The sequence below is a fragment of the Aspergillus pseudonomiae genome, assembly GCF_009193645.1.
Source record: "Aspergillus pseudonomiae strain CBS 119388 unplaced genomic scaffold BDV37scaffold_31, whole genome shotgun sequence".
Classification (NCBI taxonomy): Eukaryota; Fungi; Ascomycota; class Eurotiomycetes; order Eurotiales; family Aspergillaceae; genus Aspergillus; species Aspergillus pseudonomiae.
The window spans coordinates 272,441-289,579 of record NW_022476023.1 but is presented as its reverse complement, the minus strand read 5'-3'; the positions used below and the strand labels follow the sequence as shown (position 1 = coordinate 289,579).

The 17,139-nt window shown below is 50.0% G+C and overlaps 7 protein-coding genes across 7 annotated transcripts; 5 read left to right on the top strand and 2 right to left on the bottom strand.

Annotated features, from left to right (window-relative positions):
- Nucleotides 1-300: 300 nt before the first annotated feature.
- On the top strand, nt 301-1,520 carry BDV37DRAFT_247739 (class I SAM-dependent methyltransferase). The gene is made up of 2 exons (XM_032081906.1): nt 301-959; nt 1,020-1,520. The coding sequence occupies exons 1-2, from the start codon at nt 387-389 to the stop codon at nt 1,326-1,328; spliced, it is 882 nt and encodes a 293-aa protein (XP_031941722.1). The 5' UTR covers nt 301-386; the 3' UTR covers nt 1,329-1,520.
- Nucleotides 1,521-1,883: 363 nt separating this feature from the next.
- Nucleotides 1,884-3,661, top strand: BDV37DRAFT_294047 (uncharacterized protein; the record flags this gene model as incomplete). Its single annotated transcript, XM_032089564.1, has 11 exons — nt 1,884-1,978; nt 2,036-2,056; nt 2,112-2,205; nt 2,276-2,297; nt 2,351-2,406; nt 2,522-2,664; nt 2,707-2,719; nt 2,765-2,871; nt 2,909-3,092; nt 3,163-3,293; nt 3,341-3,661. The coding sequence occupies 11 exons, from the start codon at nt 1,884-1,886 to the stop codon at nt 3,624-3,626; spliced, it is 1,152 nt and encodes a 383-aa protein (XP_031941721.1). The 3' UTR covers nt 3,627-3,661.
- A 512-nt stretch (nt 3,662-4,173) lies between these two features.
- BDV37DRAFT_282951 (cytochrome P450) lies at nt 4,174-5,645 on the bottom strand (the record flags this gene model as incomplete). Its single annotated transcript, XM_032087182.1, has 2 exons — nt 4,174-5,505; nt 5,559-5,645. 2 exons carry the CDS (start codon nt 5,643-5,645, stop codon nt 4,174-4,176), a joined length of 1,419 nt encoding a protein of 472 aa, XP_031941720.1.
- An 839-nt stretch (nt 5,646-6,484) lies between these two features.
- BDV37DRAFT_282950 (4-hydroxybenzoate octaprenyltransferase) lies at nt 6,485-7,504 on the top strand (the record flags this gene model as incomplete). Its single annotated transcript, XM_032087181.1, has 1 exon — nt 6,485-7,504. One exon carries the CDS (start codon nt 6,485-6,487, stop codon nt 7,502-7,504), a length of 1,020 nt encoding a protein of 339 aa, XP_031941719.1.
- A 350-nt stretch (nt 7,505-7,854) lies between these two features.
- Nucleotides 7,855-10,686, top strand: fgaOx1 (FAD-linked oxidoreductase easE; the record flags this gene model as incomplete). The annotated part of the gene is made up of 4 exons (XM_032089563.1): nt 7,855-8,122; nt 8,180-8,700; nt 8,761-9,705; nt 10,330-10,686. The coding sequence occupies 4 exons, from the start codon at nt 7,855-7,857 to the stop codon at nt 10,684-10,686; spliced, it is 2,091 nt and encodes a 696-aa protein (XP_031941718.1).
- Nucleotides 10,687-12,260: 1,574 nt separating this feature from the next.
- On the top strand, nt 12,261-13,793 carry BDV37DRAFT_282947 (cytochrome P450; the record flags this gene model as incomplete). Its single annotated transcript, XM_032087180.1, has 1 exon — nt 12,261-13,793. One exon carries the CDS (start codon nt 12,261-12,263, stop codon nt 13,791-13,793), a length of 1,533 nt encoding a protein of 510 aa, XP_031941717.1.
- Nucleotides 13,794-14,602: 809 nt separating this feature from the next.
- On the bottom strand, nt 14,603-16,400 carry BDV37DRAFT_282946 (T6SS phospholipase effector Tle1-like catalytic domain-containing protein; the record flags this gene model as incomplete). The annotated part of the gene is made up of 2 exons (XM_032087179.1): nt 14,603-16,249; nt 16,296-16,400. 2 exons carry the CDS (start codon nt 16,398-16,400, stop codon nt 14,603-14,605), a joined length of 1,752 nt encoding a protein of 583 aa, XP_031941716.1.
- Between the last annotated feature and the right edge of the window lie 739 nt (nt 16,401-17,139).

Genomic DNA, 17,139 nt, shown 5'->3' with positions numbered 1-17,139 from the left:
GAAATTATGATTTTGTCGCCACGATGTACGAGGGCAGATACATGGATACAGCAGAATTTATCACGTAAATGTCCTCCATCTTGGCTCGACCTTTAGTAACCATGGCTCACAGCTTCAATGTCTCATATCCGAAGAAGATCCCGGCTGCCATTGTGGTGAAGGCAGGGTAAGTGATCCTTTGGAAAAGTCTCCGCGAAAGGCTCCGAATGAGTAACTTGGTGGCGTTTGGAGGTTTAAAGATATAAATACCAGCACCATAACACCTTCGTGTTCGAGAGAACACCTTGCTCTGGCTATCTTCTCAGGCTTCACAAATAACCTGCAGTCCCATCCCAACACTCTCCGTTTTCTAATACTGCCTGTTGAGTTCATATTCAACCTGCACAATGCAGATTAATGACATCAAGTCGTCTGACTGGGACTCCACTGCGCCCGAATATCTGAAAGTCCCCATCGAAGGGCCACTGCTGATTCCCTGTAAGCGCATGATTGAAGCCTTGCAGGATGCTGTCAGCTTTTCCTCGGCCACAACCATCTTAGACATTGGCAGTGGTCCCGGCACGGCGATGAGTTTGCTGATCGATGACTATGGCAATAACATTCCACCAGAATCTCGATTAGTCGCGACGGACTACTCCGCAGGCATGGTGGCAGCGTCCAGGGCCAGGAAGGACTCGAAGATAGCAGCCAGAGCCGACCCTGCAAATTGTTGGGGCCGACTCGAGACACTTGTAGTGGATGCACAGGATCTGTCTGAGTTTCCCTCCAACAGCGTCTCCCATATCATGGGGAGTCTTGTCTACTTCATGCTCCCAGACCCAATGAAAGGACTGAGAGAGGCTCGTCGAGTGCTGCAATCCGGATGCGTCTTTGCATGTACAAGCTGGGCAAAAGTCGAGTGGATGGAACTCCTGCTTCAGGCGGCCCACAGCGTGCGACGCGTCGGGGATGATAAAAACGTAAGATTTCTAGCGTTCTGCCTGCTTGTTGCATCGATTATCTAACAGTTGGGCGAGAAGTCAACCGAAACAAGAGGGCACAATATGATTCCCACTCAGTGGACAGATACTGCTGGGGTGAAGAGAGAGATGGAATCTGCTGGTTTCCGGGACGTGCATACTGAGTACGTCGAATTCAACTGGGTGGTTGAAGACCGTGGAAAGTTCGCCGACAAGATGTCGACAAGTTCCAATCCCGGGTCCCAAATGATCCTAGGTGATTTTACTGCTGAGGAAAAACAACAAGTTCGCGGGGAGTATGTAAGAATTCTGGAGGAGAATGGAGATGTATGCAAAGGTATCGCGGTCCTAGGTGTTGGTAGGAAATAGTTTGATGGGCGCGTTTTTGTATGGACTCCCCTAGCTGCTTGAACTTGCCTGCTAGGAACATGATTTGAGATATGCCATATTGTATTGGGCGGAATACAAGAGATGTATCACTCGCCCTGGACATATTCGCATTGTAAATAGTCTTCCAGGCAGATGCGATCCCCCTTAGAAGAAAACACACGATGCCATCCCTTCCGCAGTCCTTGCTTTGTGAGGTGCACTCCACGTAGGAAATGGGAGAGTTCGATCTCAGCAAGGGCCTCTCGCATATCTTTCCAATTTGACAGCGGAACAGCGACCGATCCGTTTCTAAACGCGCTTCGTTCCTCTCGACACCCAATTTCTTCTTTCTTTCTATTCTCCCGACGGTCTTTTTTTCCGCTCGTAGGCGTTACATCATGACGACACCAGAACCCAAGAGCCATGATTCTGTCACCAGGAGGGGTGGAATGTCTCTTAAGGAGTAGGACAATCGGCGTCTCGAACAAATGGGAAAGATACTGGTTCTCAGGGTAAGCACAAGGATCGTTGAGCTCACGAAAGCCATGGGGCCAGATGGCTTATACTGCATTGTTCCAGCGAAACTTCGGTATTCTGTCAATCTGTGGTTTCAGCTGTGCCCTTCTGGGTATGTGGGAAGGCCTACTTGGGTGAGTCTGAACTGTGTTTCAATCCATTCAAGGCTCCAGCACTGACAGCTTGCCTAGTACATTCATTAGCCCTCTGATGTTTGTACACCCATCCCCAGACCTTGCTGTTCTGCAAATATTTCTAACTGATCAGTGGCGGGTCTGGTGGCACCGTCTATGCCTTCATATTTGCATGGATAGACACTGCAGCTATGTCTGTGGGCCTGGCCGAACTGACATCGATGTGCGTCGCTCGTCTCGATCGGATTAAATGTGCAATATCACTGGGCTGCCATGCTTGCCCCCGTCAAATATCAGATATTCATGAGCTATATCGCCGGTACCTTCTATGTCATACTTTGATTAATCCTCACTGAGACTGACTGATATTAGGTTGGTGGGCCGTTCTTGCGTGGCAGTCTGCCCTTGCAGCGTGCGCTTTAATGACTGTAACAATGGCTCAGGGCGCTGCGAACCTGGGAAACAGTCTGTATAATTCTTTAACTTGACAAGATACTTTGATTGTTTGAGCTACCCTAGTTTGCTCATTGCTTGTGAACTTAGTGGGTGGAAACTCCTGCTCACATTCTGACTGTCCTTTTGGGCGTGCACATCTTTGGGCTTTTCATCATTATGATCCCATTAGCTTGCATGTCGGACCATAAACCCAAAGACGAAGTAATGTTGGAATTCTCAAATGAAGGGGAGTTTAGCACATAGGGATTATCTTGGTTTGTTGGTATGGCTAGCTGTGCTTTTGGCGTTGCTGGCTTCCTATACGCGTATCTGATTGATTACTTTGCATAGATGTCTCGAGATGTTGCAAATGTATCGGACGTTATTCCTCATGCTTTAATGTTTAATGTTCTATTGAATGGTTGTCTCGGTTTCGGTATGCTAATCACCATGCTCTTGTGTTGGCAACCCGAAGAATGCGTTCAACTCCCCTAGTAGGTACCCTTTCAAGGAGACATTTCACACGGCCACAGGCTCAGTGCCTGGCTCACTATTCATGTGCTTTGTTCTTTTGATCATCTACTGCTGCTCGCGTATGGGTCTGCTGGCGGCGGCTTCTCGTCAACTTTGGTTATTTTCCAGGGTCAGAGGAGACCCTGGTTGGCATTGGTGGAGCCAGGTAAGAAGAGCCATTTCATTGGATTACTGCATTGGCTGATGATCACGTCTCTCAGATTACTTTGCCTCAGGAGTTGCCAGTGCACTCTATTGTACTTACAGTCGTCGTCAGTGCGATGCTAGCGCTCATTAACATTGGTTCTTCCGTTGCCCTAGATGACAGTGTGTCCATGGCTGTATCTGGCCTATATCTTATATTATGGTTTTTATCTTGCTCCTCTATCGCCGTATGTATGGTTCTGTCTCCAGGTACATTGACAGCAATGACGACGTTGTCAATGGGCCTGGTGGGAAGCTTGTCTGGGCACCATTGCGTTGCTCCGGAGTCTGGGGTATCTCAATCAACGCGTTTGCCATTCTGTACATTATAATTGTCGTCTTTTCTAGTTTTTGGCCCACTGAGATGCACCCAAGCGTCGAGATTATGAACTGGAGCGTGCTCGGTATCGGAGGGAGCAGCTGTCTTGCTGTTATATACTACTTTGCACGTGCCAGGGACATCTATGCGGGGCCTATCCGGGAGCTCCACACATAAAAGGCATGCATGAGTGCTACTGAACTAGCATGGATGTTTCTGTGGAGATATGTAGACACCTTCCAGGGAGTATGCACCGAATGATATCCAAGTCACGCAACAGCCAGGCGGGGTATTTACCTGGGGAAATATGCCTCTTGTATAGGATAGCCGTGGTGTGTAGGATGTGTCGACCGTTTAAGGTTGAAGCTAGAGACCATGGATATCAAATTGTGGAGCTAAGATAGGATGACTGTTGTTACTTGAAACTTGCTTGAGTACGCTGGTGACTATAGATCTGCCCTCCACGATGGTGGCTACAGAATCCTTATTTTCCCAGCTTCCTCCTGGCCTAAGAAAATGAAACCCGTGGATAGTTTCAGGTCCACGATGGTCATGCGAATCTTAGACACATAATCTAAATGAGGCAAAGGGTTGGGAAATGTGTCCCGGAAGCTACGAAATTATTTGAGGGTGGCTGTAGGCCTCGAAAAGAAGTAGATAGTAAATGAGGGCTGGCTTGCATGCTTGAGATGGATACAATTAATGTCATCAAAAACATTGCATATCACACAAGATGATTCTCATGTTCTTTTTTCACTTCTTGACGAACCAGGCGTTCGTGTGCTGGAGACCGTATGGTAACCCTGACTGGAAACGGTTCGCCCGAGCCAAAATGCCCTAGTTTCTCGTCGTCAAGCTCACCGGCGGGAGAATAATCGAAGCAGTAGAGCAATCGTGACAAGGCCACAAATAATTCCTTCTGAGCCAGTTTGTAGCCCACGCATGACCTCCGTCCTGCGCTGAATGCAAACTGCCAGAGACCCTGCTCAATACCACCTCCAGGCGCGTTGTTTTCCAACCAGCGCTCCGGCCAGAACTCGGCCGGTCGCTCATAGCCATTGCTACAGACGGGTATAGAATTGAGGAGAAACTCGGTACCTGCAGGAAATCTATATCCTTCAAACTCTAGATCCTCAGTGAGAACACGCTGCGGGACAAGAGGCACGATGGGTCTCCATCTTAAAACCTCCTTGACCACAGCGCACATGTAAGGGAGTCTAGGCAGATCGTCCAGACCTGGCAGGCGATCGGCATTAACACCGCAGACACGGTCAAGCTCGTCGCGCGCGTATTGCATGACAGCCGGATATGCAAGACAGGCCATAGTCCATGTATTCATTGCCATTCGTGGATTATCCGCTCCGGCAACAATGGCCAACATTGTCAGATACATTGCCTCTTCTTCAGTACCGGAGTACGTGTTAAGGACAGCATCGCGGACAAATGATGGCTTAGCACTGGGATCAGCTAACGGTTTCATCCCGGCCCACCAATGTTTGAAGACGTTGTAATGGAATGTGCCCATCTCTTCCCAATGTGGGCGCCAGAATTGGAGCGTTTCGGGTAGACAGCTTAGCTGGGGGAAGAATTCAATCAGGCTACTGTTGATGGAAGTTAAAAACGTTGAAGTAACTTGTCGCAAATCCTCCAGCTCGGCTGTAGTCCGTTGTAAGGACGTATTGGTCACAATCTTGTACATGATAGAGACCGCATAGCGATAGTGGTGGGTGTGCCATGCTCTGGGCTCATCCAAGTAGGCTTGGAGCAGCCCCAGACTCGCAACCTCAGCCAGATGTCCGTGGTTCCTCGAGTCTGAGCCCATAATTAACTGGTGAAGCAGACGACGCCCCTCCTTCCAGTCATCGGTCTTTTGCAGAAAAAGTCTCTTATCACGGCTGACAAGCCCTCCAGCGATTGGAAAGTACGGTCTTTCATGTGTGATGCCAGCTCTTTTAGAGAGGATCTCATGGGCCACCCGGCTGTTATTGAGAAGAACCCATGTTTTCGTCCCCATACTCAATGTCGTCATTTCGCCATACCGCGCTTGTTCTACGAGCTGTAATATCAAGTCAATACACGAGTGGGTGAAAACACATTATCCTAGCTTACCCATGGCACCATCGTCCCACCATTACGTGCCTGAAGCCATTGTAGTAGGTTGCCAACTACAGGATGGCCACTAGGACCTGGAGGCATAACATATTTTCTCCTGAATAATAGCCTTTTCTTATGAGGAGGAGATAGTAGCATATACGGTGCCGCGAAGTAAAGACATAATAGGATAAATGCAGTGATTGACAGATAATACGGGGTCATGATAATGCGAAGTGTCTCGGTTGCTCCTTCTTACGAAAGAGACACAGGAATGAAAAGGATAGAGGGCGACAGAGAGAGGTGTTAAAATGCAGAGGGCGAGAACTCCTCTCACGGGCAGCCTGGTCTAGAATCAAGATACCCCCCCCCCCTTAGGGCCAAGGCAATAACTTCCCACAAAAGAGAAATAAATTAAAAGACTTCCTTCTTTCTCGCTGTACTAGCCGTGATTGAGTTTACCTCACCGTATAGATCTCTTTTAGGCTTTTTGCTAAGACTCAACCAATAAACCAATGCTGGTTTCGCTACCTCCCAACAGAGTGGCACTCGCTGAACCACGCCAGCCACGAAATTGTACTGGGATTATACAGGTAAGGATCGTCGGTCGATCTTGAACCTAATGATGCGTCTCTTTTCCGATTAAGTTCCTGCTGATGTGCAACTCCGCTGTTAGACCTGCACTTACCTTCCGGTTCACAATTTGTGCCTGGACATGGCCCGTCCACCGTGATTTTTAGCGAATGCGATCATTCTCGGGCCCGACGCGGTGTATGGAGTTGAAACACTTCATGGAGCCTTCAATTCAAATACACTAGTGCTGCGCATGCGGCTAGTGACTTTGTCCACTATGACCAGCATATATATTGACTCTCGGCTATCGACTTTGAAGTGTTCCTCATAGTCTATGAATTTCTTCTGTTTCTCTATCCCAAGAAGATATCATGGCAGCCACTTCCAAAACCAGCGACCAGCCTGCCGCGATGCAAGACAAGCATATCAACTTCTTCCCAAATCTTCCACCCTACTCGGATCCTAAGACGGGCCTATTGTCCAAGCTCCCGTCTTCATGGATCCCATACGCCCAGCTCATGCGTATTGATCGCCCTGGTGGCCTCTATGCGTTCTATTTCCCCTATCTGATTGGGATCATGTACGCTGCCTGCATTTTGCCAACGACTGTCGAACCTCTTACCCTCCTGATGATGGCTGCGGTGCTCCTACCTCTCAATATCCTCCTACGTGGTGCCGCCTGCACCTGGAATGATACCCTCGACCAGGAATTTGACCGACGTGTCGAGCGCTGTCGCCACCGGCCTGTTGCGCGAGGCGCCGTCTCCACCCGGCAGGCTCACATTTTCACATGTGCACAGCTGGCGGCTGGATATCCGATCTTGAGGTTCTTTCCCGTTGCTTGCACGTGGCATATGTTGATTATGGTCGTCCTGTTCTTCATCTATGCATACATGAAACGTGTCACGTACTACCCCCAAGTCGTTCTCGGGTTTCCCTTCGCCTGGGCCATCTTGTTCTGCGTCGCTGCGATGGACCTGCCGGTCTTAGGTGTGCATACTGCGTCAACTTTCGCACTCTATGCGGCAAACGTCTTATGGACAATCACCTATGACACCATCTACGCACACCAGGATATTGCCGACGATGAAAAGGCGGGTGTCAAAGGTATGGCGGTTCGTTTCAGGGACAGCACGAAGCTTCTGGCCAGTATCCTGGCCACCATGCAGGTCGCGTTGCTTGCGCTGTCCGGGCTCCGGGCCGGGTTTGGGCCCACGTACTTCGTCGGGACTGTGGGTGGTGTTGCGGCCGCTATGGGCTACTACATATACGACGTGGATTTGAAGAATCCTCAGAGCTGTGGAACTTGGTTTGGAGCGCAATTTTGGATTGTCGGTGCTGGGTTCATGGCGGGGCTGACGGGCGAGTATATCCTCAGCGTTGCGCCATGAGGTTAGTTCTTCAGACTAGAACGCGGCTCGCTTGGTAGCGAGGGTTTGTGATACGTAGATTGAACAAGGTTTAGGAAATCTAATACGGTTTTGGCTTGCATTTACCCACACCGTATTTTACTAGTTTCATTCTAAGTGGGGATTAGGATGTCGAGGCGCGGGTGGCCAGTGGGCCCGAAGGTTTTGGATGTAATTACTAGAAACGATACGTCTAGTCAGGGCAGACGGAGGCGAACCAAGAACACTGCGATAGAAAGTTGTTCTAAAATTAGGGAAGTCCACTGTCATAAATGCACGCATATGGCTACCGTCTGTGTTGGGCACTTACAACTTAACTCTGTACCCCCAGGATGAAATACTTTCTTATCGCCGTGGTAGGGTTATTCTTGGGATGGCTCTCCCTCGTGGATAGGGAGCCCCCGTCGTGTCGCTGTCGGCCATGGGAATCCTGCTGGCCCTCCGAAGAGACATGGCAGGAGTTCAACGCATCGATTGCCGGTAACCTCATCCGCCTCAGGCCCATAGGCGACGTGTGCCACGAACCTGCATCCAACCAGAGTGCCTGCCGTGAGCTACGAGATGTGTCGCGGAACAGTGGATGGAGGGCGGCACAGCCAGGTAAAATCAATCACGTACTGCGCACTTAACACCACTGATACGGACTGGTCTGGTTAGGTGCATTGCAGAACTGGATTTGGGAGAGCGGCTCTAACCTCAATGAGACCTGCCATCTAACAGCACCTCCCGAGACCCCTTGTCACCAGGGCCTAATCCCTTTCTATTCAGCTGCCATTGACTCGGCTGAACAGATCCAAAGGACGGTCGTGTTTGCCAAAAAGCACAACCTCCGTCTGACTATTCGCAACACCGGCCACGACGGTGCGGGGCAGTCCAGTGGCCCCGACTCGTTGCAGATCCATACTCACGGTCTACAAGACGTTCAATACCATGAAGACTTTCAACCAAATGGATCTACGGCACACCTAGGTCCTGCTGTAACTGTCGGGGCTGGGATGCAGCTCGGGGACCTCAACAGACGAGGATCACAAGAAGGGTACACGGTGGTGGGAGGCGAATGTCCAACCGTGGGCGCTGCTGGTGGCTTCCTTCAGGGGGGAGGCGTGTCCAGTTTCCTGAGTCACAGTTGGGGACTCGCTGTAGATAATGTTCTGCAATTTGAGGTAGTCACTTCCCAGGTGAGTCGTGATATCTCTCTCTTTTCTGGCCAGTCCAAGTCTCACATCAATATGCAATAGGGAGATCTGGTCCTTGCCAATGCACACCAGAACCAAGACCTGTTCTGGGCCTTAAGAGGGGGTGGAGGTGGAAGCTTTGGCGTCGTCACTCGAGCAACCATTCGCACATATCCTAACATGCCGGTGGTGGTAGCTACCCTCACCATCGCAGTAGACGCCCCAGGTGCAACATTCTGGACCAAAGGGGTCACCACGCTCCTCACTGCATTGCAGGAATTCAACCGCGAAAGTGTTGCTGGACAGTTTATGCTCAAGCGTCTGCCCGGTAGCGGAATCGAGGCTAGTATCACGATGTATTTCCTCAACGAAACTCGAACGGACCGTGTCGAGGATCATCTAAATCTGGTAAAGACCACCCTTGGCAAAGAAGCCATTCCAGCCACTTCCTCCTCACAATTCCTCCCACGGCTCACCATGGCTTTGCCAATGAACCCTGACATCTATCCCGAGAACCATGGGGTGGTGATGGGGTCAGTGCTGGTTTCACATCAGATGTTTAATTCGTCCGAGGGGCCTCAACAAATGGCGGAGAAATTCGCAAGTCTGCCGATGGGTCCCCGGGATCGACTGTTCACCAGCAACCTTGGAGGCCGCGTCATGACCAACAAGGATACAGCAATGCATCCTGCCTGGCGCTCTGCCGCACATCTCATTAATTTTGTTCGAGTGGTTCATCCATCCATAGAGGGCAAATTGACGGCGTTAGAAGGCCTTACACAACACCAAATGCCAATTCTGTATTCTCTGGATCAGACCGTGAGAGCCTCCTATATCAATGTGGCAGATCCAAATGAGAACGAGTCTGATGTCTTCTGGGGAGGAAACTACAAGAGACTATTGCAGATCAAGCGGAGGTGGGATGCGAATGATCTTTTTCTCACGAAACTGGGGGTGGGTCGCGAGGGTTGGGAGATCGACGGCATGTGTCGCAGACCGACTAATCTCGTAGACCGAGTGATAACTTCTGTTTCTGACCAAGTTCACAAGACCCTGAGGCACATCTTCAGAGGGAGTGTGGGCGATTTATAAGTGCTTAGTTCTGCTGTTGGGAGAGTCGCTTGCAACATCACGCAGAGCCTATCCCTAACAACTAAGCTAGTATCATCGACCGAGAACAAGTCACAGATGGCATGTCAGGGTCCTAGGCTCTACGGTGTATGTAATTTAGCGTAACATAACGTTTAGATGAAATGAAAATGGGTATCATTCGTATAATCCAGGGCGGCCTTTCCCAAAGCCATCTGGTAGGTGTGATATGATGGCAGCAATGATTCCCATGAGTGGCATATCTCCTCCTCTCCATCTCGTCTTAGCGTCATTAATACATACGTACGTAAGATTATAAAGTCCATACTATGTAGAATTACTAAATGATGTACACGTGAGCTACCAGGCGATCATATAGCATTAACAATAGTACTCTAGAAGTCCGAAAAACATTGTCCGTCATTGCCTCCAGTCCACAAAATTTACAACCTTTCTGCCAGTATTGCTCCGTTCAAAGCCATCCAGATTGGAGACATATGTTAGAGTGAATAGTTCCTCATTAAAGTCGTACACCTTGAACAGCTTCCTTATCTGGGCCGTCAGCTCCGTGGTGGGGAGGAGACCATTTATGCCAACATGCTCCTCAGGGCTCCGCATGATTCGTACCTCCATCTTGTCATGCGGGTTGTTAGGTTCTCCTTTGGACCCAAGCAGAATCTGCCATTGCAGGACCCCCCATTTCGCGGTGCGCAGCTCCTTCTGGACCAAGTTGAAGTGGAAGTACTCTCCGTACCAGGTGAAGCTTATGCGGCGATCTCTTCCATAGATTCGCACCACACGATAGTGTTGCACATCTTCTTCGGCGGCCGCAAGCTGAGTCCGTACACTTGTGGGCAGGGGATGGATGGAGGCGACATCGCCGCAAAGGTAGCGGATTAGAGGGTTTCGTAATCGGTATAGATTGGTCACCGCGAGGAGGCCTACCTCTCCATCCGGGAGATTCTCGGTACATTCTGAGCGATACAGACCTCGTTCGTCTGGCTCCTCTATTGCCATGGGAACCACTTCGAGGTGGGTCACTCGAGGGTCGTAAATATACTCCGTATAGTTTTCGTCCGTGGGTGCCATTAGCGTAGAGGAGGCCACCCCGATTCCCCCCAGTTCGGAGCTCGCCAGCAATGCGCAGATGATAATGTCCCCTAACACGGCCTGCAAAAATGACCGCTGAGCCGGGGTCAGCATATCAGATGTGTAAAACACTTTAGTGATTCCGAGTAATTGCTGTTGCTCCTTCGGAAGCGAGGAGATAAAGCGCGCGACCTGGACCAACTGCGCCGCATCTCCCGCCAGCACGTTGATTTTATACAGAATCATCGTGTTGATGACATCTTGATATGCCATGTCTGCTCCCGCGCAAAAAACTGCTGCTCCAGCTTTCTCCATAATCTCAGTCACGAATTCGATGACCCTAAACAATGACGATGTCGTCAACACTGTAGATCAATATGACGTCCACCAACGGTTGAACGAACCTGTATAGATTGCCTGAAACGTGGACGGTTAGCACCCAGTCTCCCGGTTCCAGTAGTCCACAATTGCGCGTCAACGTCCCCGTCGCTGCTCGTTGAAGTCGACTCTCCAAGCTATCCATCGCGAACATCATTGGCGCCGCACCAGAGCCGCCACCGGTCACCGTGCAGTAATTCTGCTGACGATATCCATTGCGAGGATCTTGGTCGACGATGAGTCGGGCGACATGCTTACTCCTAATTTCCATGGACCATGAATGCATGTTACGATAACATTAAATCCTAGAATACATCGCTGGGCTCTTACAGTGTTTCTTTCCTTAACAGGGGCATGGAGTTGAGCTCCAGAGTGCTGCCCGCCTCCTCCTTGGACTTCAATAGCACTTGGCTGAGGGTCTCGGCCGTCGGGGGATATTCTTCCTGCGAATAGAAAGGATGAACTCGGGCGACAGCAAGAATGTCGGTTAGAGGGTAAGGGCCAGACGACATTTTGTTTGGTCTTTTTTTTTTCTTTCGGGAGAATATTTTGTATCGATTCTTTAGATTGTGTGTTCATGAGTCGAAGGAGCGGAGTGGTATAAATATCCTGTGAGTCGTTCCTCTCTCGCGAGTATCCTGCTTCTGAATGCCGGGGGGAAATCAATGATCGGCGGCGGTAATAATACCGTATTGCTACTTCGCAATTCAATCTATATGGACATTAGACTTCTCGATTTACTTCAGCTGGCTCCACAATTCAACTTGCGTACGTGGGTCAAGGCGCGATGCATCAAAATCTCCTCTAGCGAAATCCGAACTCGGCCGAAGGCATGGAAATCGTCCCTCGCGTATTCTGCGGAACTTTATACAGTGGGTAATGAGTTTCAAATATCCTGGGTGTGACTGGAGGTCATTATCTGGACCTTCCGATCCAAACGAATATCCACGCCACGGTTCCCCATCAAACCCCTCGTATTCCTCTGCAACAACCAGCAAGGGGACAAAATGCACTATTCTGTCATACTTCTGACTGTGTTGGTTGTGGGCTACGCATTCTCCTTTTTCATCAAGCGCAATCGGTTGTCACTCCCACCAGGACCTCCACGACTCCCGCTGGTCGGTAATCTCCACCAGTATGCGAAGGAGGAGCCATGGAAAACATACCAAAAATGGCATGAGACGTATGGGCCTATGATCGGCCTAAAATATGGCCAAAAGATAGTCATTGTGTTGGGAAATCATCGAGTCACGAGAGATCTACTGGACAAAAGAAGCAGCTGGTATAGTTCTCGTCCACAGATGGTGGTGGCGGATCGCGTCACAAAGGGTCTGCACATTGGACTCCTGCCGTACGGGGAGAGATGGAAGATTCACCGACGCCTGCAGGCAGGGTTTCTCAATGTACAAATGTCTCAACTCTACCGGGACCTTCAGGACATTGAAAGCAAGCAGCTGACCTACGAGATGCTATCGACAAATGATTTCCCGGGCCGCTTCCACCGCTATGCGGCAAGTCTAATCTTTGCCATGGGCTACGGGAAGCGAATGCTGCGGGGTGACGAGCATGAAATTCAGGAAGCCGACGCCCTAATCAAGAATATTACCGAAGTGACGATGCCGGGGAGTTGGTTGGTAGATGCCTTTCCAATCTTGAAATGTCTTCCCCGATGTCTTGCCAAATGGAAGCAGAGAGGCGATGAGTTCCATCGGCGAGAGACATCTCTTTTCACCCGGAACATGGGCAGGGCGCTCGAGGAAACGGCTTGGAATTGGGTCAAGAAGGTTGTGGAGTCTAAAGACTCTCAGAAGGTGTCAGCCGAAGAACTATCTTACCTCGTTGGTATCATCTATCAAACTGGGGGTGACACGACAGCAGCCGCTCTGGAAGTCTTCGTAATGGCGAGTGTTCTTCATCCACAAGTCGTGAGCCACGCACAACAGGAACTGGATGATGTAGTAGGGAAGAACAGGTTACCGTTGTTTTCTGATATTCCAAACCTGCCTTACATCAACGCATTTGTCAAGGAAGTACTCCGATGGCGACCCATTGCACCTCTTGGATTGCCGCATGCTGTGACCCAAGACGATGAATATATGGGTTACCTGATCCCGAAAGGAGCAACGGTGATCCCAAATATCTGGTCGCTAGGGCACGACGAGGAAGTGTTTGAAAGTCCAGCAGAATTTCGCCCGGAGAGATGGATCGAAAACCCTAACTTGCCAGTTGATGCATTTGGCTTTGGAAGGAGAATATGCCCGGGACGACACATTGCGTTAAACTCCTTGAGCATCATTGTCGCCAGACTACTCTGGAGTTACGATATTGGAAATGATCAGGATAGTCCCGAATGCAAGGCCGATGCCTCAAGATTGCGTCACTTTGGTCTCTTAGCACAGCCAAGGCATTTCAAAGCATCATTCCAAGTTCGCGGACAAGAAAGGCTATCCGTAATACAGCGTGAATGGAAAGAGTCAGTCAAAGACACAGATGAGATTCTGGATGGCATCAAAGCAAAGCTGGTTACAGAGTCCGACTAAACTGTTGTATTGGACGAACGAAGATGGAAGAGGCAAATAGACTTTGGTTCTGTTGGATCAAGTAATGTGCAATGGCCGACTTGGAGTATTGGGCCCTTGGCCAATAGTGTGGGATGCCAATTTATCCTTTGATGTGCTTTTATTCTGGGTTTCTGCATATTCTGGGAAGAAAGGACGAATGGTGCCCAGTGCACTACACTGGATAGATACAATTATTCTTTTCTGCTTCCCATAACGCTTTCTACTCTATCTAGTGGCTTTGTGTAGAACTCAGTCCCTATCCCGATGTCTGTTTCATTGATTGATTTATAAACAGCTCTTTCAGTTCAACCAACGCCAATTGCCGGTAAAGCTCTCTGTTTAACGGTAGGACTATGCATTACGGTGTTTGAGGTAGAGAAGAAGCTTAAGTATCTCGGGGATATGCCTTATATCGGTGACGCTTGATTTTATTCATCAATATCTGCAAGTGGCATTGCACTAATAGACTTTCCTGTGCAGAACGTTCCAAATCAGGGGAGCATAGGAGAGTAGGATCCGCTTCCAAATTGTCATTGATGTGAGGGAGTAGCTTGTTATGGCTTATGGCTCCATCATTACTAAAAGAGCAGTATAATTGAGAACCGACTGAGGGCTAGGTGCGTTAAACTATACCCAATTTATGAAATCTTGCATCATAAAAGCTTGGATTTTGGACGTTCGTGAATAACATCCGTCCCAGTAAACATCAAGGCAACATTTCAATGCGCAAACTGGAGCCCGTCCTTCTGACCATCCTGTCAGACATTGCGCACATCATCATACACGGATCATGCAACAGCAACGTGGGATATTTGCTTGCGGAGATATGTCTCCTGTATGGGACAGCCGTGGTGTTCAGCCACTTCCCACTCGCCAATACCGCGATCCTTTGGCGCGATCTTTACACCTCTACCGCCGCCACCAATAATCAGATTTCCTGGTCGATACTCCGGGTTGACCTTCAGACGGTTGATGGCCGACACGTGTATCTTTGCATCGTGGGGAATATCACGCACTTCGCCGCGAGGAAGAGGCCAGCGAATGGGTTTCCAGGAGCCATCCTCTTGTAAGTCCATTCGACGGAAGGGCATATACTCCATGGCTTTCCAAGACAGGACCGACGTCCATGGAAGCCCTTTACGGAACTCAAGGCAGTCATGGATCTTTCCGTCCGTACTTGATCTCCGAAGGACATGTTCAAAGTGGGAAAGACCCGCCTTTTCATCGCTGTTGTCCGGTGGAATCACTACTGGGTCTGGCTTGCTCTTGTGGTTCTCTGCTGAAGCCCTGTCCTGCTCTCGGCTCTGGGCTTTACAACCTGGATCATGCCAGCAATTGAAGTCCTTCCTCTTTTTGACACTGAATTGCACGCCCGCCTCCTGGGCCTTTTCTACCATCCAGACCAGGGGAGCGTGACTTAAAGCATACGTTTCGCCATCCTTCAATTCCCACCCGCCTCCAATATCCGCGTGGCACCCGGGAAACCACACCTCTTCAATATCCTGCTCTTCATCCTCCTCTGCCTCCATGGACAGGGACAAACAACTAGCCGCGGCGCTCGGCAGAGAGCGCGCTGAGCGGTCATCTCGGAGACGGCGAGCCGGGGGTCGATACACTGTATGTGTCTTGGTCTGCGCCTGGGGTCCACGGTTTGCAGCCTTTTCGGAATTCTGAGAGCCACTAGTTGCAGTGGCTCCATTATGCTGTTCTCCCTCCTCGTCATGGCGGCGTTGCGTAGGGTCGTGTGGGAGATATAAGTGGTGCCGTGCGAGGTGATCGCGCACTCGTTGTCGTCGCGACGTCGGGCCCGTGGGAGTGGACGGTCTCACTTCGCCGATCAAATCCTGTCGGAACTTCGCCCGGCGCTCATCGATACTGACGGCATGTCGAATGACCTTGGCTCTGGTGCGAGCAGTATAAGGAAATTTGCTGCGCTGCATCCACGCGTTCTCAAATCGGGGGACGCTGTTGACGGTGTCAAAGAGTCCTAAGAAGCGAATCTGAGACACAGGGCGGCTGAAGGTTTCTCGAAACGCTTCCATATATTTGGATAACTGCTCCTTCTGTTCCCTGTTGCCTCGGCGTTGTTGCCATTTGGCAAAGGTCTTCCAAGCAAACCGGAGGAGTTCTTCATTTCCTGCCTCGAGAAGACCGATTTCATCCAACATTTCTGCTAGAAAACGCGCGACATATGCCCCACGACTAAAGCCGAAAAAGAAAATGTCGTCTCCAGGCGTGTAGTACCGCATGAGGAATTTGTAGCCTCCCATGACATGTTCGGCTAGGGTGGAGCCTATGGCGGCGTCTTTTGCTTTGAGATAGGCAGATCGGATTTTGTGGATGCGACCGCTACTCGACAGCGAGGTCGAAGTCACATAGGTGCCGATTCCAGGTTGATAATAGTGGAATTGATCTCCGCTACTGCGATCAAGCATCTGACCCCAGTCAAGAGAGTCCAAGTCTCGGGCGCATAAGACTTACTCTGAAAATCTTCAGCACATTGCTGTCAGATTCATTGCCAGAGAATTTGTTGCCCGTGCCGTCAAAGCACAGCACAAATTGCCTTGGTGCTCTATTGCCCTGCATGATCTTCACGATTGTTGTGACGAACTACTGGGCTACGTTGCGAAGTGCGGAGTATATCTTTCGGACTACGACTGAATATTAACTACAGACTGTCCACTGGGCTATTTAGCTTCCACACCAGCCTCGGGCACATCGACGCTTTCGGCAAGTCTGGAACTGTGGATTGCTCAATGCCGTCAACACTCCACCCTCCTTTTGGTCAACGACACAGTTGCGGAAATGGTCCTAGAACCTCTGAATCGTGATGCACAATAGTGTTGTGCAATTGGAGGCCCCGAGATCTACGGAACTTCAGTATAATGTCATACTTCTGCACGTTGCCCATGTCGTGATGTCATTAGTATTGAAACTAAACTATATCGCATGAGAACACCGGCATGCCGTACTGCTCAATGGCAGTTGGAGTCAGGCTCCCCACCCCGTGTCCAGATGCGCATGAAGGGTCATATAGCTTAATCTTCCTAGGCTACGGTCGCTGGTGATCAGCCCTTATTTCAGAACCAGTGTGTGGCTTCCAGGCTAAAGTGATGTCATTGACCAGCATATCCGAGCATATCGGAGGTTAGTAATCTTGTGGAGACTTCGAATCTTCTTCCTCCATCTATCTCAAACCTTAACACACGCGACCTACTACAGTAGACTGTGTTTAGTGCGTGCGTAGCTAAACCCCGTGCTATGCGTCCTCTAGTCGAGCAGGTGGGCTATATCTGCCCTTGGTCATTATTCGATTGATCAATTC

Excerpts from the sequence above, each read along its gene's own strand:
- BDV37DRAFT_247739 (XM_032081906.1), top strand. The coding sequence starts at position 387 with ATGCAGATTAATGACATCAAGTCGTCTGACTGGGACTCCACTGCGCCC. Across the intron at positions 960-1,019 it reads GCGTCGGGGATGATAAAAAC|TCAACCGAAACAAGAGGGCA; the intron begins GTAAGATTTCTA and ends TTGGGCGAGAAG.